Genomic DNA, 22,637 nt, shown 5'->3' with positions numbered 1-22,637 from the left:
AAAAAGAGGGAAGGGAAAAGAGATTCATAAAAAAAAAGCCACAAGAAAACTGAGCATGAAGATGCCTACAGAAAGCCAACGGTAAATGCTGTGCCCAAGAGAGTGACCAAAACTCTCATGTCTCTTGGGAAGGCAGGCACACAGCTCACAGCTCCACCTCTTGTGTCCCTGTCAAATCTAAAGTTGGAGTCCAGAGTCTTCTGAATGCAAAAGCTCAAATCATTGCCCAGAGCTCACAATCCCCCAAATACAACCAGCAGGTATTGTCTTAATACTCAACCTTTATCCTTGCCGTTGTCAGACCACAACCAAGCAGCAGTGCTGGACTCTCGTAGCTGGAGAAAGCACTAACCCTCACCTCCCACGGCCAAGGAGACTGGTACAGGTAAGTCCTTCTTTATTCCATTTGTTGTAACTGGGCCATCAATGGACAGAAAATTCATGCACAAGGAGACTAGACAAGATGGTGTCTGACTCAACAGCCCTGCAGTTGGGGTATTCAAATAAAGCTGGAACTTGAATTTTGGTCCATGTTTTCAGTGTTATTTCAGACCTGTAATATTTTAGTATATTTAAGACCTGTGACAGTCTACTATAAATTACATAACTAGCAACATGAAAGGGCACATGAAGCGAGGATTCCCTGCTGTGAGAAGCCCCGTCTTTATTTACCATCCTTAAGCTCAAGGGGACTGCAGAGTCACCTGCAGAGAGTAAGAACAGTGAAGAGAGTAAGAACAGTGAAGATGCTGACAGGCTTAGATACCAATGTAACAGAATATTTAAACGCATTACACACAGCATCAGATGTACTGTTGGTACAGTTAATCTTTTATTTTAACTGCTAATTTCTTCCACGCCTTCTCCTACTTGATTCTAGCCTGCAAGGTAGATAAAATTGTTGTGATAGTTTTGTCTAATAAGACAAAGAGATTAAGGAACTGGAACAGACCTCAGACACACCCAATAAATTATTTAAATATACCATTGATTTAACACAGCACCAACATGGAAAGTAAGGTACCTTTCCCTAACTGAATGAGTTAAGACTCCAGAAGACTTGCTTTTTTTAGTCAAATGCTGCTTTGTCTGTTAATATCATTATTTCTTTTTTTTTTTCCAAGTCCTCTTTTATTGCATTTTTCCCCATGTCCATCTTCATTTAAGCAGTTCTTCATCTTGCTCCCTCCTCCTAGCAGTCTGGTTCTAGCACCTCTTCCTCCTGTCTGTACTCTAATGACATACTAAGTATCCTTCTACTCCTGCATTACTTTTAATTTCTTTTTTTCAACGTCACTCTTTGTTCTATGCCCTTTCAATCTGCGCCCTGCTCAACAGCCATTCTTTTTTCTCTTGACAGTCTACATGCAGCTCACCATCTATTTCCTTAGAATCTGCTGGTTTTTCTTCAGGGCAACCTTCACATCAATCTTTTTAATTTTCTTTTCCGGTCATAAAAACATGTCCTCTGATCTTCTTGCATTTTCAATCTCCTTCCTGTCCGTTATTCTTCTCCCAGTAAAACTCTGGAAAATTATCTGCCTTCATTCCCTATTCTTTCCCACTGATAACCTTCCATTTTCATTGTTACATTTTTCAAACTGATGCATGCAGTAAGTCAGACACCCAGTGCAGTGAGCTTGCTCTTGAAAGAGCCATCAATTCTATTTGCAGTCACTTCACCATATAATAGTGGCTATCGAAATAAAGCAGTAGAGAAGCAATCATTTTTGCTTTTGCAAGAATAAACATGCATTCTTATCCAAGGCCAATCATATCACATTAGAGAGCATACTAGAGCATCGTGCTCTTACAGTGTCTCTTGATTGTCTCTTTAAAATTATCTCATTTTAAGTAATAGCAACATTCTACAACTCAAACTTTTCCTTCTTTGAAATGATTTTAATTACTGGAACTGTCTGTTATCTAACAGCAGTACAAGATATATTTAGAGAAAAATACCTCTGTAGTTAGAAAAAGCACAAGTTATGTTTATGCTGCTGAAACAACCCACCCCAGGGCTCGATCCTTGACCACAACACCAAGTGGTACGCAGTCGACCATGGCCAGGCTGCTATAAGCCAGCCCCTTGACAAGTGAACTATGCTATATGGTCTACCCTCCCTATATACCACTTGGCCTGAGTCTCTCCTGGAAACCATGTGGCACCCAGGGGCCATGGGCTGTAATTAGTACTTTCTTCTTGTTTTCCCGGTTCAGAGCCTGAGATAATGTCAGGGTTATGTTACAGACTGGTTACTTTAAACAGCACGACGCCAAGGCTACGTGCTGTATCTCCTGAAGCGTGGTATAATATGACATACAGAGCAACTGAGGATGCAAGGGCAGCTCAGAAGGTCTTTAAGGACTCTCATAGGCGGAAGGAGTCAAATCCCCCCCAGGTGCAATCTTGTTCAGGAGTACCTGAAGCAAATGTTGGTTTTCATTACAACTAATTACGCTTAGGTTTTGTCTTGAAGGCAATCATTTAATTCCCCTCTGCTTCCACAATTAACATGCATGCAACGTGAACAAGTTGAGCATCAGGACCTGAGAACGAAACAAGGACTAAGCTGCTGTTCAGCACAGATGAACCACAACTGTGCTACATATATAAGGAAGATACCAAACCAACCATTTTTCCATTAAAGGCCAAGCAAAGGAAAGCTCATACTAAAACTCAATTACCAAGTATGTATGTCTCCCTCATCTTACCAGCATTACTTTTTTTTTACTGTATCCAAAATCTACTATTTGAAAGAAGCTACAAGTCCCTTGTTTCATAAACTACACTACCATTTTAATTCTCCCGTAAATGCAATTAGCTTACAGGGAGAAAAATGATTAGACAGAAACACTGACCAGCTGCAAAGTTTGCAATTTTCTTAAGGAAAGCCAATCAACAGAGATTGGCCTGGGAACCAAACTTCCCATGTGCACCGAGATCACTGTTGAGTCTGCATTTTTATCCCATGGATAAATGTAAGTCAACACTTTTGAATGTCATAATCCCTCCAATTTATGCATGGTCTACTGGATCTTTTGGTTTTGCATTTAAAATACCATGTTGCTATTACTACTGTGATCTAGGAAATTATCCATGGAAAAGATTTATGCATACAGCTGTTTTCTGCAGTGTTGCAATGTGAGTATGATAAACTTTTAAATGTATTTATTTTCAAGCCCAGGTGCAGCAAGTGATCTAGCAGCATTGTGCTGCTTACTGAGGTTTCACAAGAATCACTTTGACAGCCAGTCTATTGAATTGTAAACAGAAAGAGAACAGTGAGGTAAAAAACCCCAAAGATCAGGAATCAATTTTTAACTGGATTCCATTTCCTTCATGCAATTGCTTTTACTAAGGGGCAGGCAGGTGACATGCATACTGCTTTCTCTGGAGGACCATTTCTACCATGAGAAAATCCCACCTACTTCAGGAGGAAATGCCTGTATAGAACAGCTGCACATTCAGACACGGGGAATCAATTAGTTTTACAAATACTATAATACAGATAGTTGCGAAGAATCCTCTTCCTTACACAGAAGTACATCTCTCCACTGAAGTCACCAGGTTGATAGTGTGGCTGGACTTAGGATAGTAGCTCTTACGAAAAATCAAACACCTCCCTCTCAACTCCTAACATTAGTAAGTATTTATACTTTTTTTAAATGGTCTTCTTACAGTTTTTTTCTGAACAGCTCTAGTGATATAAAAACAGCAGGAAAGAATCAAGATGAACTCCATCAAAACTTACTCTGAAGATTTAATTTAGAAAAATCACCATCTGATCAATAATTTTGATCAACAATAGCCAAAGTGATTATTACTCCTAAATTTAACAATTTGAAAATGGTTCCTAATTATTGCAAGTATGTTTTATCCTTAAAGCTATTCCAAATCCTGTCTGCCTTAGATTCCAGTAGAGTTCATACTACGTTATTAGTGATGGACATATATGGTTACAGAAGAATAATCTATGTTCTGCTCTACCACATACACTATCTAATTGAATCTTTCTGGTTAATGATGACATACGAAGTAGCATTAATAACCTGGGAGATATCAGATAGCGAGAGGGCAGAATAATGGATATGAAAGTCAGGGAAGCAAAATCATCATAATACTGACAAACTTTTTATAGACTCTTTCCTGAACAAAGAAATAATATTATTTAAGAAAACATCAATTCTTGTTACTGCTCAAAAATGTTAAATTGAAAATTCTTAAAAATTAATACCCCAAATTATCCTAAGGACAGATATGACAGTAAGCGCAGTACATGCATTAGTGGCTTCTCTATCATTTCCTGGCATTCCTCAGGACAAACTCTTCATTTCTAGGGCTACTCTTGTTTCTCATGCCTCAGTTCCTTGTTTTTAAATGTTCAGTCCTTTGCTTTGTCAATTCTAGTTGCCAATTTCACACAGCATTCAGACTCTGAATTAAGAAAGTATATTGTATTCCTTACTGTTAGATTATAGATTTATTGTAGCAGGCCCCTTGGCAGAATTCAGCCCTAGAATTCATGTTTGTACCACAAAGCAGCAAAGGAATCCTACAGAACACGTGCGTTGTAACGCATCATCTCTCTGTTGCCAAAGCACGTAGAGATGCATCTGGCTGGACTGCACTTGAGGCATCCCAGCACCTAGCTGACCCTTGGCTACCATTCCAATGCACAGTGGCACTTACAGCTTAACTTTTAAGTCTCAAGTTACACTTCAGGATTCACTACAGAGTAAGAGAAGTGAAAAGTTACGCTGCCTCTGCATATGTACATACTTGTATCATCTCCTTTGTATGGTCAGTGGAAGATAATAGCCCTTAAATTTCCAATGCAATTTTTGTCATGGTAAGTTTTTTGCCATCATTTTGAGTAATTGCCAAGTTTAGAAATAATATCTTTATTTGCTGAATAACCCCACATCGTCATGAATTTTAGCACTTTAATGCTGCACACAGATGCTCACCAGCCTAGCAGACATGCCTATTCAGCCTACTACATCGACAACTCATGAACTAAAATAACACTTAAAAGTGATTCGTGATAACCGTGACACAGCCACATTTCAAAGTCTGTAGATAATATAGCCACAGACAACAAAGTGGCAAAGATTGAGTTTCAGTTAGTAAACAACAGTTTTAGAGTTAATAATTCAGTTCTGGAACAGAACAATAAAAAAATTCAATTTAAATGTTCAGATGGCATCAAAAATCAAATCAGTTTAGGTGCACAGGAGATCTCGCTGATGTTCCAGACCACTGTCACATGTGCCTCAGTCATGTATGTGTTGGACACTTGTCAATGCTTACATTTTGTTTCCCTGTAGTTTGTGTTTTACACTTAACTCACCACTGCATAGTTCAGGATTTGTGACTGACATGGCAATTGTGAACAGCTAGCCAGGGTCAGAACTTGTCTTGAAATAAGGAGATTGGTAAAAAAAACATCATCAGGAGAAAAGAAATGCTTTTATTATTTGGATTTTATTTTACTGGTTTTATTACAGATATCCACAAAAATACTTCTGTGCCACTAGTAAGACTAGTTACGCCAGCATTATACTACTGCAAAGGACAATACAATGCCCCTTTAGTTTATGTCTAATGAACACGAGTAGCTGGACCTGTAATAATTTTTAAGAATGGATACTTAAGAGTAAAGCTCTTCAAAGAAACACGCAGGCATCTGAAGATGAGGTCCAATTCACAGATCTCTTACATCTATGAGAGTACTTATACCATCCAACTTCAGGCATGTAACTTCAGTAGCTGGACCTACTTTTGAAGCTCCAAGCAAGGCATGAATCTAGCTTAGGTGCTCAAAACAGCCCTTTGGAAGACCTTTTATTTCTCTACTGAGTATATACAGAGCCTAGGGAGAACAAATAGCTGACATAGCCAGCTGTAAAGAGAACATAAAGTTCAGTGATGTGAACGTACGAAGCCTGATTTTCCGAGGTGCTGAGTCATCTTTTGATACCAAAATACATATCTGTTCTCCTGAAAAATGTGATTTGAACATCACAAAAGATTTCATTACCACTAACCTTAAAAGGCAGGATCAGTGTACTTTTACCCTAAACTCTTATTTGGATTGAGTTCAGAATACCTGTGTTACCATAGTAGTACAAATAACACTTACATTCACAACAGACTCCTTGAATTTGATGTGAAGCCTGTAATTAGAAAGTGCAATGATGGCATCCTCCGCTCGTCCTACATACTCCGTACTCTCACCATGAAGTTCAATGAATGGAACCTTCAAAACAGGAAGAAAAATCTCTCAGAAACCATTTAACAAAAATATGTACCTCCTGTAAGCATACAGTCAAGCACACATCAAAACCAAAATGAAACACTCCTGAGATATCAGCCTAGCTATTACTGCTAAGAAGGAAAGTCTTGGGTAAGGTTAGTTCAGAGGTTAGTTGTAGGCTTTTTAAAAAATGATTCCTCATTTTCTCTTAATTTTTCCCAAGTAGTAAGTGCTTGGTCAGGGAAAGCAATGAAATTCTATGAAAAATCTGAGCAAAATGCCCTCATTTTGGCAAGCAGTCTGACCAACCCCTTGATTTATGCTCTTGGTCCCTTACTCAATGGACAGTGGCATTTCCGTAACATTATTAAATTCATCCTAAAGTAGGCAAACCCTATAAGATGAATAGTCTATGCTACTGGTCCCCAATATTCACTAAGCAAGCTTGGGTAATCAGCTTAGACTGGATAGATAAAAGCTATGCAGCTGAAGTCACGTGAACAAATCATACTTTTTGCTTCATATTTCTCACTGCAAATACAAAAATGCACGTGCTGCCGTTTTATAAAGTTAGAAAACCTGCAGTCATTCTACATTGCACATAATTGCAACTGTTTAATTAAAAATGTGACTAAAGCCCAATTTACCTGAGCTGTGTGAGAAGTGTAAATGCTCAACTTGAAAATAATCTGGTTTTACACCAATTTAGCTTAAATCAATTAAGAATATTTTCCATTAAAATGAAACAAACTAACTGTTCAGTTGATAGAGAGTGTCTACATGGATAAATCATTTGAACTAAATTGATTTCAAAAGGAACTTTGGAAAATTACAAAAAAATATCCATTTTGTGCAACATAAGACCCTTGGCTTCTCTGTAAACAAGTAGAAATGGTAGTATTTAGCTAGCTTAGTGTTATTTTTAACAAAAACCCAAAGTTCTAAACTATGGAATTAAACCTAGCACTTGAAATTACTACACAAGTAATGGCTATATTTTCCAGACACGCTAAGGAATCTCTTGTAATATAATGCAGAAGTTCTCTGTCCTACCAACAGTACCCGAGTATTTAAAAAGAAAATCCGTTTCCCCTATTACTGTGCTCAATTGCAAATGAAAATTCTATAGGAGAGGCCAAAGAATACATAGGTCAACTAGAGATATTGTTATCTTAACTGGGAAGGAGCAGTGTGGCAATTACCTGAAGGTTCTCATCCTCTCGGATCAGCTGCTTCCTAGGAAAAATCTGATTAGCCTGGATGCATTCAAGGCTGTGCTGAGTCTCTTCATCCTGAGAAACAAGGTGTAACAGTTAGCTTCAGCACTGTCACTTGCTGCCTTCTTCACACAGCAAGCTACCAATGACTAATGAAAAGCTCAAACTGGATGAAGTGTTTAGGGAATTCAGGTAGCAGTAACTTACTAAACTTTCAAAGGCAAACACTCAAACAATTAAATATTAGAAACACACTTCCTGTCTGTAAAGTCATAAAAAGAGAGAAAGACTTGAAAGAGAACTGAGAAAAAGAGCGTTAGCCTAGTCTAGCACTACACTTAAAATTCAACAACCCCACATGTAAACATTAATTCTCTAATGTTTTTCAGATGTTGGCCTACTCTGCTTTGTAACAGACCCTACAAACCCCTTCTGCTTACCATGACAGGCCCTTGGATAGGAGGAGAAATCCTCGTCTTTACTCACAATACTCTGAGGCTCTTCTTCACTTATTACTAAAATCTAAAAAAGCAGAAAAGTATAGCAAGGAAGTTAAATTAATTTTCTTTCAGCAAATAAATACCAAGTAACTTTTAAAGACTGAGAATTCAGCTGTTAGAAAACTGCAAGCAAACTAATTATGAAAAGATGAAATCCATATAAACTAACTCTCCTGAGAGACAAAATTGTTTCAAAATGTGTCTGGCTCCTTCTGTTCATTCCGAAAAATCATCTTTGAATGTACTGCTGGGACAATACCCATCTGAATGCAGCAATTAGACCACTGTTTATATAATTTAAATTAAAACATGTTCATTTAAGTCACCATGAATTTTCTCCCAAGTCATTTGCAGATCCTGGTTCCCAAATACATCAGTTATAAAACCAAAGGGATCATTGTGATCATTTAGTCTGATCTGTAATGTAACAGAGGTTGTCGGATCCTTCTGAAGTAATCTTGTTTCAACTACGGTATATGAACTAGAATTAATCTAACTATAAAATGAGGAATTTTATATGTATGACTCATTTTCTACAGCCATGGATGTATCAAAACACCCATTTTCTTGCACCAGCCTTTCCAAGAGTTCCAGATCACCCTACACTAGTGACTTGCTCTCTATCTAACAATCCCCCGATCTTTTCCTCATCTGCAAATTTTCTAGAAATACTGAAGCATATAGAGTCTTATGAAGTTCATGTAATTGACCCTATTAGGAACTTAATTATTGAAGCTAATACAGGGGTTACAATTTGACTTTGAGATTTATCTTATATTCAATTTTTAAAATTCAGGTAGGTTCTTCCCTTTTAAAAAAAAGGATTCATTCAGGTGTTTTATGGGTTTTGCAGTCTACAGCACAGAAAAGATACAAACAAAAATGTATCAGTCGAGTTCAGTCAGTTCTCAGTTCATATGTCACCTTACTTGTAAATATATTTCAAATTATCAGTGTTTGTGGTTGACAGAAAACCACTTCAAATCCATCAGCTCACAAGCACACCACCACTGCAGGAAGCGCTAACTACATCCTGTATGTTGTACAGAATATTTACAAAGGGAAAAGGAGCAGCAGATGCACATATTCTGAAACTAAAACATCCCACTGTCTAAAAATGATCAATGAGAAGAAAGCATTACACTGTCCCCAAAACCTCTCTTAAATAGGAACATCACAACAAAATGCCTTTATGTCCCCAGAGTAGGGGAAAAACAGCATATGAAAGCTTGCAAGTTGGTTCAAAGGTGCACAGCTTGCAGAAGGACATGTATGTGTGTATATATATAAAAGGAGGAAATTATGAGCAGAATCGAGCTGTAACTGCCACTAATTCACTAAAAATTTATGCAAAAAGTGTTTAAAAATGGGATTTTGCATCTAAACAAGAAAAACAAAAGCTCTAAGACTTGCCAGGAGTCTGAATCTATCAGCTCTGGAAACTGATAAGGAAAAACAAAAAAACAACACAGAAATGTCCATGCCTGCAAGAGCAATGGAGAGTAGGAACATTCTTTTAAGTTATCAGAAACAAAGCAAATCTAGAAGTGCTATCTACCAGCAGCAAGATGAAGATAGTATTATTGTTAATATTGGTTTAAAAAAGGCAGAATTATACAACATTTTTGTTTCAAAAGAAGCAGGAGGAGACAGACGGTTCATATGTAACCCATGCTGTAACAGATGAGAATATTCAAAGAACCACAATGATTAAAGCTAAAAGGCGATAAACTCATCAGGTTTGATCTTTAATATATCAGAGGCCATAAAATTCCAGCCCTTGTGTTCAAAACAAGAGTTGCATTTGATTCCAGCATGACTTGGTATTTTACGTATGTTGTGTTTGGGTACGCTTATCTTCCAAAACCATGTCTGCTCTTGACTTGAAGATACCAAGAAAGGAGGGGCTCTGCAGGTCTCAAATGCATCTAGTTTCCACTTCTAACTTTAGTTCTCACTGCATGTTTTTCAGATTACATGATGCACCATTCTCCTTGATCTACAAGATTTAAAAAAAAATGAGCCTCTTGCTCAATCAAATTTAAAATGATGGCGGGCTAAGCAACAGGCTTATTTGTCCAATCAACCTCTGTCTTAGAGGTCATCTGTCACGAAAGGTGCAGACTGGATTAACTTTGCAGTATATCCTGATATAATAAAGGCTACTGGTTGAAGAGAAGACTGGTTTAAAAACTGTAAGGTTCACACAAATCTCCTCCATCCTTAAATAATGATAAGCTTACACATTCAGCTATCAGGTCTACTGCCAGCCAGAAGAACAATGAAGAGTTGGGGCACATTTATAGGAATATTTTTGAGGAGGACTTCTCAGCTACCACTCCCGTAGGCTGCTGGAGGCAGGCTGTTAGTACGAATGCCTTCTGCAACCAACTACCTCAACTACGGCAGTTTCAGTCTTAATGACGATTATCAGATATAAACTGTGATGCTGCCAAGACAAATAATAAAAGAACTTCTAAAACTGGTTCTAAAACAAACAGTTTGCATGCTCACACTGCTTGTAGGTATTAGTGAAACGCTTCATCAACTTAACTGCCGTAACACAAGAGTACTTTTAAAAATTACTGGCAAAAATAGCAGGAAACATTGAATTGTTAGAATGAAGATCACTGATCTGATGGATAGACTGAATAGACTGAAAGAAATAATTCATTTCCCATCATGTCAACAAGCTGATCCAACCCCCTTCATGATCCCATGATCACTGGATTGAGCACAAGGGAAAGGAAACACATCACTGGGACTAGGGACAGGGACCACACCGTATTCTCAGTAGCAACTCATACTGAGATTGTGTGAATTAACTCTGGAACCATGCTTTCAATCTCTATTTCTTTCTGTACCGAAGCTTTCAAATCCACTTCCATCCATACACTTAAACTCTTCCCAGTTAGTCATGTGAATAGAAAATTTGATAGGACAAGAGGTAAAGGTTTAAACTAAAAGCGGGCAGATTCAGACTAGATCTAAGGAGGAAATTTTTGACAATGAGGGTGGTGAAACCCTGGCCCAGGTTGCCCAGAAAGGAGGTAGATGCCCCATCCCTGGAAACATTCATGGTCAGGTTGGCCAGGGCTCTGCGCAAGCTGGTCTAGTTGAAGATGTCCCTGTTCACTGCAGGGGGGTTGGACTAGATGGCCTTGAAAGGTCCCTTCCCACCCAAACTATTCTGTGATTCTATGAAAAAGGATCACAGTGATTGTGTGACTACTAGTAAGGGATTTCTGACCCTCACTTTAAGAGCACTGCCTTAAAAGTAAGAACACAAGTATCCTTCATACTGTCAACTCCAACAAGCCACTTTGTTGAATTTTACCCATGATAATGAACACACCCTGCTACTCTGGAAAACAGCTTGATACAAAGTGAGACTAGCACGAACTGGCTTAAGAAATCTGTTCTCAAGTTGACCCATACCATTTTGGTTTGATTAATTGCAGAGTAGAATCAGAATTCTTGTTTTGTTTAACTGCAGCCAGCAAATAATCAGCTCTTCCCTGACATTAAAAACCATTTCCCAGAAGTGAAGTCAAAGTGTTCAAATACAGCTTAGATATAACTGACCAATGGTTCGTGAAAAGTACCTTCAAAAATTCAGGCTCCAACTTATAAGTAGGATCATATACAAATAGCAGATAGCTTATGCATAGTGTAGTGGAGCTGGTTTTTATTGTTAGGAGTAATATTTTTTTTTGTCAGGATTGAGGTCAAAAAAGGTTGTGTTATCAACGTACTCTGCTGCCCTTTCAACTGTAGTTTCACGTATATTAAATTACATCAAAAACGATGTTAGTCTTGTTAATTCTCCATCCCTACGTTCTGCTTGAAAGGATAAATGATTAGTAAAGGTTGTAACCTCAGACTCTGTTCAACCAGTATGGGAACATCTTAATTACCTTTTGTTTCAGATGTGCCTTCTGGTCTAAATTATGTACATAATTAAGACTAGCAATAACCATCTGTTTGCCAGTGATTCTAAACAAAAAAGATTATATAAATGAGGATCATTTAAATTCACATATATTTAAATGTAGCTGGATCTATAGCATGGAAAAAGAAAAATTGGAGGAAAAAGGGAAAAAGCAAGTACCCAAGTGTTTCACTTTCTTCCCCTGCCCAGATCCCAGATTCCATTTATTTTAGTATCAAAAATCAAACTGAGCTGACCCTCAGTCTCAAAACATAGCTATTTACACACACTGTTACAGTTGCCATGTAAAAGTTTTAGATAGGAATCCAAACATTTTGACAAAGAAGCATTAGAAAGTTTGAGCACAAAATACTCAAGAATGTGATCCAGCTTTAGCAAAAGATGCTTTTGTAACAAAGTGAAAACAATTCTTCCCCTTCCACAGGTGGACGGAAATTATTCTGAGATAAGGGTAAGCACTTAGTTTCCCACATTTCAGTCCCTGACAGCAAGGTTTCCCCTCTTTCCTGGCACCACATGTAGAAGTTACTGAACAGCTTTCCTAAGTATTTACTGGGGAAGCAGGTAACAATATGGACATTTGCACATTGCTCAGGAATAAGGGCAGGACAAAGAACCACCTTTGAAGATTTTATGTGCAAGAGTCAGAAGTCATCTTTTTCTTACAATTAAAGGCTGCAAATTCCAATTCAGTAAAATATAGATTTTTTTTTTTGGGTCTAATATCTTGGAAAATGCTTTATTTAATTAAGAGAGTAATCAATGATAACTGTAGAACCCATCGTCATAATATAGCTCATCTTATGAAAATAACAGGATTAACTTACGAAAGAATGAGAGATGAAACAGTCGTCTTTGTCCCAGAAAGTTTCAGACGATACTCTCCTGATACTTCACATTGGCAACTGCAAATAAAAAGACAATACTTTCAAACATAAACCTTCAATTGAAAAAAACCTTATTAAATAGCCAGCAACTTATGCAAGAAACTCAACTGTTATGCTAATTGTCTTAATTAAAGAGGGAAAGTAAAAAGTACTAACTGCTATGTAATTTGTAACTATTGAGATCTTCATATGCCCAAAGAGGGAATTTAATAGTTGGATTCCAACATGTGCTGGTTAAGGCCTCTCTTCTGGTAGGGAATAGTTCAGAAATTGTGGCCACAAAGCAGTTCAATTAAAATTGCTTATCAATACAAGCTACGGGAAAGCTCTTTTTATAGAAGATCCAACTGTTTTTGTACTGATCTTTAAAACATGCTTTAATTTTATGCTAAAAATAGCATTTTCGCCCCCAAAAAGGCAGATGAAGACTCCTAAATACTGGTTATAGCATAAGTACTTTTGGACAAAGCTGCAAAAAAGCCAAGGCGAACAGCAATGCTCATATGATACCATTCCTCCCAAGCCCTAGCTTTTTGACTTTCCAAGAGCTACACAATTATTTCCTAATTTAAGTATTGTGTTGCAAATACACATTTGTAAAAAACTGTATTATATTGATAAAGTATCTGATTTGCCCCATTCTTATGCAGTCACTTCAGTAGATATTCACAGCCATCTTCTATAGCATCTGAACGACTCCCCCAACAGTTTGAGTCATGTGGGACACCAAGTTCTCTACTAAAATACCCAAAATCTAAAATTAAAGTTCCGGACTAAAACCTAAAGCATGCAAGCAGCCAGACTGACAGAATACCACTCCCTTGCATCCAGTGTACCAGAAGATTTGCTCTTCACAATAACTTGGAAGCTATCCCAATACCATACTGCATATGTATGTGCCCAGAAAGTCCAACTCACATAAACATACAATCCTGCTGCTAGAAATAGTTTACTTCTACTCTGATGTGCCACGACTATTGATAATTTTCACATTCTGGTCCACTGATAAAAAGATCTCTATTTTGCATTTATTATGTCCTCTAGCTTACGGCTTATGGCAGGGAAAAAAATAATCCTTTCAGTACACAAAAAAGGATATATAATTTTAGAAGCGACATAGAAAAAATAGTTTAAAAAGCACAAACTTAGATGCATCAAGCAAAAGAAATCTTAACATTTCACATGGTGGACACACTTTAGGGGAATCTCATATCTACATTCAGCTTTATTTAAAAAAACCTGTGACACAAGGATGCTCTGCTTTAACAGAAAGCACCCTATGAATGATCACAGCTGGTAAAAACCTCAGCTAATCATGAATTACAATTTTATAACATAGTTTATAAAAGAAACATTTGGTTACCTGCAACAGAGGTCAACTTTATTTTAAAATCTCTCAAACAACGAGCCAAATGCCAATTCCAATAGCTTTCTGGGTTGATAATTAAATATGGCACATGAAGCAGAGAGAACACAATTTTACTTTGAGGTACTAGCTTGATCACACAACAAGTTCAACTTTACAGCTGCCTGGTTGCACAAAGTCACCTTTGACGGGAATACTCAGCAAGCTTGTTAAACCAAAAAAAGCTATGAAGGCAAACTATGCAACTCTAGAACGACTCTTCAGAGACAGTCTTCTGGCCACATCATTGCTTTTAAAAAGGCAAGATACACATTTAGGGTAGCAGGAGGTAGACTTGTTTTGTGTGTTTTAGGTCCCAAAAAACCCCAACCTTCACAAAATGTGCAACAAGCTTTTTATTGAATTTAATGAGGTTTGGAAGAAGCCACTGAATCGCAGGAGTTTTGTAGGGAAGTATAAAAACAGGAGAAAAATGTTCCAATATAAGCGTTAATAATTCCACTTCATTCCTGCCAGTATTCAGAAAACACCCTACGACATGCTCATCAGCATTCCTCTTGCAAGGCTGCTAGTCACAGATAAGCACCTCAAATGTTACCACTTCCTAAGTCAACAACTTATGCCAAAATAAAAAAAAGCTGACTGTAAGAAGAAACATTGCTGTGAGTTCTACTACCATCTCAAAAACACTAATTACTTAAGGGAGGAGCAATCCCAAGTGCTGGTGTATAACTGTTTAATTAATGCAGCTAAGTACATCTAAGTTTGCTGCCCCTTGAGGAGGGTGACACAGCCTCCTCTTCCATGTGCTCCCAACATTGCCTTTGCATTAGCTCTTCTGTTTGAGCCACACAGAACAGCACCATTAGGAAAGCAAAGGGTAGAAGATGGAAAAGGGAACAGGATTGTTTCAGTAAGTCCTACAAAGTCAAACATGTCTAGTAAAGGAATTGGCTTTGCACCGTCTTTCTTATTAGGCAGTCACATTCTCATAGCTCATTTGGTTTAGGTTTTTATTTAAGCACAGGTGCCGAAAGACATATTAACATTGTGCAATTTTAAACACATAAGTCATTCTGCCATAGGGCTCCTGTACTTAAGGTAATGTGAACAGCAACACAAACTAAGCTTTTGCTTTGAAACATCTTCTCGGGATCCTTCTCCAACCATTGACTTGGTCATTAGGTGAACACTTTAATTGGCACATTGGTCTTGCCTCCATTGTTTTTTCTTGGAAGAATGCTATGGAGAAGTAGAGGAGGGGGATGATCAATCATACTGCCATAGTGAAACTCAAGTAATAGTATAATTGTGGGGGAAAATTCAGAATAATGGTTTTCAAGTTGTAGAACTTTTGTAGAACTCCAAACCCAACCAGCCCTTGAGCAACTCAATCCAACATCTAAGTTGGCCCTAAACGGAGCAGTGTTGGACTACCCATGACCTCCAATTTAAATTATACGGTAAGTCTGTGACAATGTTTTTCTTGACCTTTATTGAAATAAAACATGGGTAAATAGCTACGAAAAACACTCTTCAGAAGTTCTAATAAACATGTTTGTTTAATTAGGAGATTGGAGAGTTGCCACTTCAGTTTCTTAGCTGAAAGGCTGTATCTAGCAAGAACAGAAGAGGTATGATTTGATAAACTTAAAGTGAAATGATGCAAGAGAATAGCAGCTTTGGAAAAAAACAAATCCAAATTTTCTGTAGCCACAAAGCTATCCTTATAAAGATGTAGACAAATAAAAAACAAACCCAAAGTTTATACAGGTAATTGACTATTTTGAAGGTGTATTTTTTCCTCCCTTTGCCAAAATATGCTTTGCTTATTCCACACCATGTCACAACCTTAATATTATGCAAGTACAGCTTCTGATTGAGTTCTCTATTTCTGTTTACATTTCTAACCTTGCAATATTACTGCTCCCAATAACCTAGCTCTGCAGAAGATTGAACCTTCTCTTGCATCAGATTATCACACTCTTACCATTTCATCACCTTTTTGTTTGGTCACTTTCTGCTCAGCTTTAGCTCACATATTGGCTATAGATTGTTCTCCTCTTTCCTTTTTATGTTCTTCCTTGTGGCTTTTAGCTTGCTTTCCTCCAGAACTGTTTTTTTTACCCTATTCTTAGTGTGCTAAGGAATAGGAACAGAGTGCTACTATCAGCTACCTACCACTTGGGATGATGCAGTTAGCTTGTGGCTGAGCTAAAAACCACAGAGAGGACGAGAGCACTGGGACTGCTACCCTGAATACAGTCACTCCCGAGGCGGGACAGGGCAAGGTGAAAACTTAATAGAAAGTTTTAACACATGTATACAGAGAAGGAATGCTGGTCTTCAGGGAGATATTTTCTGGTTTCTACTGCCAGGTGTCTCCTCCATCATACACTTCCCTAGATGAAGCTGCATCATTTCCAGTTTGGAAAGCGGCTGAATATGAAGGAGTGTACATGTCAATACTCAAACACATGACAGTAAGCAGAGATCAACAGCCATACTGAGTATCTCACTCTCCCTTAACATGGATGGGAAATGTCCTACGTAAGAGCACTTTGAGAAGGTCTTATTCCATTTTCCATTCTACCTGTGCTTCTATGAGTGAAGAATAAAGTTAATTACAAGAGTTCAAAGCATCAAAAAAGTTTTGTCAACATCTGTCACTGCACTGACTCACACATTAATGGTAGGTGATTTAGTTTCCTGTGGAACCCTTTACAGGTAGGCATATGAGTTTCCTTCATCTTCCCACCCAGAAGAGGCCTTAATCTGTTTAAGGCAGTTTAAGCTGATGATCTTTGCATACTAGTTAAACATCGCTTCTTACACTCTTCAAAAATTAAATGCAGAAGCAACAGCTCAAAGCTAAAATGAAAAACATTTCAATCAGTTAGCAAAGCTTGAAATGGCAGAAGAATGCAGTAGGCAAGGCAGTTGAAGCACTTCTGAGACTGGGGCTATCTAATAACTAATGATAGTAAAGAGAAATTTGATCTTGCATTAAGAAAGGTCCATTTTTCTATACCTGATTTAAAGAACCAGTGGAACTTTAGGTGGGATAATTGTATTATTTATTGGAATAATTAAGAGAGTTTTTTAGGCAAATGTTTCTGAACAAGAGATTATGTATCAATATTTTCCTTCACTGCTCTGAAAAACAACCCACGTCCAAAGAAAATCTGAAGAAAATGTCACTTTTTCTTATAAGATTTCAGGTTTTCTTTTCTTTGAATTCCTTTTTCATTTGGATGAAACCCTGAGATCCAAATGCTGCAATTGTTCTTACATAAGCCAGGATACAATTTACACATCAGAAAAATCTTTTGATGAACCACTGGAAGTTTAAAGCTCAAATTAATAACCTATTCTATCATTTTCTTTTTATTTCAATTACTTCATATTCCTCGATTTTATGTGCGTAACAGACAAGTAACACCTACCAAGAGGGACCAATGAGCTACACAGATCAGTCTGAACTGTGGAGAGATCTGCAAGGATGGGATCTGAATCTAGTAGTCATATATGAAATCTAACAGGACACAGAACACTGACCAGGGCCTGAGCTGGTGGAAACTCCGTAGCCATGTGTAGGTTCTAAGCTAGAAAACTGACCAAGTATGCTGGGGAGGGGGTATTAAGTCAAAAGGTAACCAAAGAGCCATGAAAAGTAGGGCAATATTAGATTGAAGTTATGGAACAGAAAAAGCAAGTGAGCAAGACTGACCAGGCAGCAAGTTTCCATTTTAAATGGCAGAACAGAGCAAGGAGGGAATAATTTGCTCCTCATACTTCCCAATTTTCCACTAAGGTCCACACAGCTCATTTGCCATGAGTCACACTCCCTCCCCTATTTCTTCCTTTCTAGAAGAAAGGCAAACAACTAGGGATAAGGGGCGGTTAATCAAAGTCTCAAAGGTTTTACTCGTCCTCCCAAAACACCTATTCATCCCCCTTCCCTCCTCTGGCAACATTTGGCTTTAACTTGGCCCCTTATGTTAACTGGATGAGTACTAGAAAAAGGCCATCACAACACCCATCAAGACAGGCTCGCTTACATGTGATCTCTTATTGACAGTCAATGCAACACTAAAAAGAGCTACAAATAATAAAAAAAAGAAAATTTGGAAAATATGAAGAACCAAGAAGCAAATTTGATTTGAAGACTCCTTTGGAGTTTCCAGTTACACTCCCATGAGACTTTTCTCCCTGCCATTGAAATACTTTAGGACAACATACACACAGGTACAGCTATTAGCTCCCAAGTATGTAAGCTGACCTCATTTTCACCATACTTTGTCTGGCACAAAGCTTTTAAAACCTCTAACAAAACACTACTCAATGCTTTTGTCATATGACAACTTTATTGAAATACCAAGTACCTGCTATGAATAAAAATTTCTCAAAGCATTAAGTAGGTTAAGTTATTATAAGGTGTCCATAACAGGAAACTCATCCCTGCTCAGAGGCTCAGAGCAATAGCACTGATCAGCTACACAGCTAGGAACAGGGCAGGACGCTGAAGAGTCTGTTCTCTGTTATCAAGGCCTATAATGAGACACTTCCTTTTACTGCACACCTTGCACAATGCAATTATGGATTACAGTTTTAATCCGTTAATTCTTAAACTGTATTGAAAAAGCTGCTCTGTCAAGGAGGCCATTTGGGTAAGATGCACATCCACCTTCACTGTTTTCACCTAGGAATAGAAGGCGATTTGAGATGTTCAGTGATCAATGACTTTCACACTTGCATAAGGTAGTCCAGTGTAAGTTAATCATTTCAAATGGCCTAACACTAACACTTGGTAAAATTGTGGCACACTCCAAAAATGCTTTTTTTTAATGTGACACTTCGGGTGTTTTTGCTTTAAAATGGACTATGTTCACATTCCCTGAAACATGGTGAGCCATCAGAAAGGCTTCTGCTCCCATACTCCTCCCCAGCAAAATGCTCCCTTTCCTTTTCTTACACCAACTCTGACATTTCACAACCCTCATGACATAATCCAACTCCCAGATGCAAGGCAAAAACCAATCCAGAAAGCAGTCAGATTATGGAACCACTACTCTACAATGTATATGTTGTTTGCTTCCAGACAGATGCTGATAAAAAGCATAGCCTGAAAGCAAGTGCATGACATTCAGAATTTACAGAATTTGAGGCATCTTAAGAATCACTTCAACACATGCAGAAGTGACACCTTTACAGACCTAGTCAGTTAGCTTGCTCATCTCTTACACTACTTACATATTTACTTCTCAAAGCATTAAACAGGCTAAGTTCAAATGGCAGAGTTTACAGTTCAAATACCAATTACCCTCATGCATTACAGCTATTAAGCATACAACTGTACCCTGCACAGCAGCAAAAGAAGTTGTCTTTCGGTATAATACACAATGAGATTTCTGCCAGCATCTGTGAACTCAGGGATGAAGAATTCATCTCTTCCAACCAACCGTGGTAGGGGATAAATACATGTGATCACAGCATTAATACTATTTATTTACAGTACAAAATAGCAAGTTAACTAGATCTAAGAAAAAATGTTGAGTTCAGGTATGTCTTTATTAGTACATGCAAAACAATCCTGGTAACAGTTGAATCAAGAAGTCATATTTAAAGAGCTGAACCAGGTACAAAGCCAGCTTTAGTCACAAGATATCCCTTTTTATGAACTGACATCCTAAATTTCACATTTCAGGAATTAATCAAGGATCAAGCTAGCTTTTCTAGGATCATAAACGACTGTTTTCTAGAGAGCAGTCCAAACACTTGTTTGGGCATCATCCACAAGACTGCCAAGACATCAAGAGCACTCACTGTTCAACCAGCCACTTAATATGTGTAAATATCGCAATGCAAAAGTCAAATTATGAAGAGAGAACACCATGTATGCTGGTGCATAAGGAGACCAGCAAGAGCTGGGTAAGGAAACACTAGCAGCTTAAGTGAGTATAAGGAATTTTCTGCTAGCTCCTATTTAAACACGGCAAGTTCCAGTTTAAAGTCAGACATACTATTTACCAGAACAGGTTACTTCCTTACATTTCAGCAGCTAACCCTTTCCAGACCAGAACAAACAAGTTATTGCATCAACCCATTTCCAGTTTCAGCTTCTCCGAACTTTCAGCAGTACGCTCTGTAATTAGCCAAATTTTCTACAGAGGGAGAGGAGACTCACACTAGCATTGCCCTTCAGCTAGGCACAGCAGTGATGAGCTTAAGCTCCCTACATGTATTAAGAAATACACAGAACTTGGGTGCCTTCCCCAATTAAGGGGGCTTCCTGTATTTAGATCACAAGGGACAAACTGGTTTGCCTAATCTACCAGCAGACTGCCTCCAACAAACCTGCCACTTGCTGTCCTTTCTTTGGTCAGCTGTTTCAATTCACTAAAGCTACAGGGAAAAAGCAGGAAGAGCAAATGCCTTCTCTCCTACAGTTAAATCACTTCAGTATCTTCCAAATGTCAAGACAGTTGTTTATTCCCATCTTTTTCCATTCATGGAAAGTCATAGTTACTTTCAAAAGCAGGAAATGTAACTGGCAAAATACTACTTTCCATTTGGAAGTTGCACTTTACGACCTGGAGATGGGACTCCACAACTGAAATAAAAGGCAAACAAAGTAAGATGTCTTAAAAAGGGTCTTTTTTCTGCATATGTTTTTAGGACACTGAGCCATCTGCATATTGGGTGACAGTGAGGAGCTCTGAACAGCCGAGACTGCATCTCACTTGAGAGCCTCGTCAAATACCAAGGATTTAAACAACATTTGCACATGGCCCTCCTTTGATGTGGGAGGCAGGAGGCACAGTAGTCTTGCATCTCTTCAGATCACCTAAAGAAATTTGAAGCTAGTCCTCATGTGTTTCAATTTCCGTAACTAGGTTTGAAGATTAAATACATTATGAGTATCTAGTATTAAGTACAGAGGTATCCAGACTAGTTAATTTTGTCACACTGCAAAATTTATTCCGCTAAAGGCACAACAGTGGTGTTTTTGTACAGTTGGCTCTATTAAATAAATAAGCTTTAAAAAAATTTACATAAGTCCAGTAGCCCTCCAGCTACTAAACCATGGTAATATGCTATGCAACCATCTTGTTCAAATCTGGAACGCGTCAAAGGCAAGAACAATTACAATTTCTAAAGTCATGTTTCCCAACTACCCAGGGAGGCTGAGTTTAGTCATGACAACACCCTAAAATCTTTCTCTATATAACAACTTCCATAATACTGAAAGTATATAAGCCTGTCAGTTTGCACTGAAGTTGCACAAACATTCAGAGCCAGTAACGAATTTGCTTGGATTAACAGAATATGCTTATTCTAAAAAACTAAACAGCATGAAGCCAAAGTTGAATATATTTAGGCATTTCAGAAGAGCACCGAAGAAGGTTTTGTGGCTGTTTTTAAAGGCACATATGTAGATCAAAACACTGAGTTTCAGTTAGAATTAAGTTCTGCAACAGACTGCAACTCTGCTAGTGAAACAAGGTCTGACATACCTCCAGTTAATATTTACTAGCCATAGTCTCTCCCCTCCCCCCAAGTTAAAAATCCATTGACCTAAATGTTCAGGTTTCCTTAGGAGGATACCAGCAAGCATTTGCCTCGTGCAAAAAGGAATCAATCCTATACGGTAACTATAGCTGCTCTGGAATTACTGTTTCAATGCCAAGATCAACCAATAGGAATGAGTTTCTCTAGGGAACATGAAGATTCGAGTCTGGATTTCCTGCTCACTGAGCCCACACGAAGTTCTGTATAGCTGATTAGTTTTTACCAGAAAGGTATTACTCCAATATCCTGTTCTATACTAAATGCCCTTTAAAAACCAGCATGACAAATTAGTAATACAAGACAGTCACAAGTGTGTGTGTATATAGGCAAACACACTCCAACATCTCAGCACTAGGAGCACTTAATCTACAGCAACCTTTGTTACTAGTGTTGAATTACTGTAGAAATGAATTTGCCTGTATACACAAACACTTAAGTCCTGGTGAACACTAATGAGACTATCCAGAACACACTTTTCCCCAAAATTTGGTTTAGTGTAGACTCATTCAAGCCAGGCAAACCTTGATTTAACACCTCTCACTTATTTTCCCCTAGAGAAACTCATTCATATTGGTAGATATAACAAACCCTGAGAAGGAAGAAAATACAAAACATATAAGAAGTCATTTTATAGTGTTTTATCCTTTAGAGAACATTCACTTCTTCCCTGTATGACTCAAAACAAACCTAGTTTGCTAAAAGACTTGGTTGTAATTAAGAGATAAATCATTTTTAAGAAACAAGAAGCTTGGGCTCTTCAGCAAATTACCTAAACACAATGCATCCACATCTTTCCCACAGGCATTGTAGAAGTGAGTGCAGTTCAACAGCTAATTCTGTTATTGATGCATCAGGTAAGGTAATTTTCATTTTTAAATATGGT

At 38.0% G+C, this 22,637-nt stretch overlaps 1 protein-coding gene across 1 annotated transcript in view; it reads right to left on the bottom strand.

Moving 5' to 3' along the window:
- The window catches only part of MTMR3 (myotubularin related protein 3), a 79,304-nt gene that overhangs the window by 34,961 nt on the left and 21,706 nt on the right, over window positions 1-22,637 (bottom strand). The window contains exons 3-6 of the mRNA XM_010288156.1: window positions 12,757-12,834; window positions 7,918-7,999; window positions 7,463-7,552; window positions 6,147-6,263 (exon numbers count right to left, since the gene is read on the bottom strand). Of these exons, the coding sequence (XP_010286458.1) occupies window positions 6,147-6,263; window positions 7,463-7,552; window positions 7,918-7,920 (210 nt within the window). The 5' untranslated portion in view covers window positions 7,921-7,999; window positions 12,757-12,834. The remainder of the gene's footprint in view (window positions 1-6,146; window positions 6,264-7,462; window positions 7,553-7,917; window positions 8,000-12,756; window positions 12,835-22,637) is intronic.

Source organism: Phaethon lepturus, unplaced genomic scaffold, assembly GCF_000687285.1.
Source record: "Phaethon lepturus isolate BGI_N335 unplaced genomic scaffold, ASM68728v1 scaffold16415, whole genome shotgun sequence".
Lineage (NCBI taxonomy): Eukaryota > Metazoa > Chordata > Aves > Phaethontiformes > Phaethontidae > Phaethon > Phaethon lepturus.
Note: the sequence above shows the minus strand (reverse complement) of the source record. Positions and strands in the feature narration are given on the sequence as shown.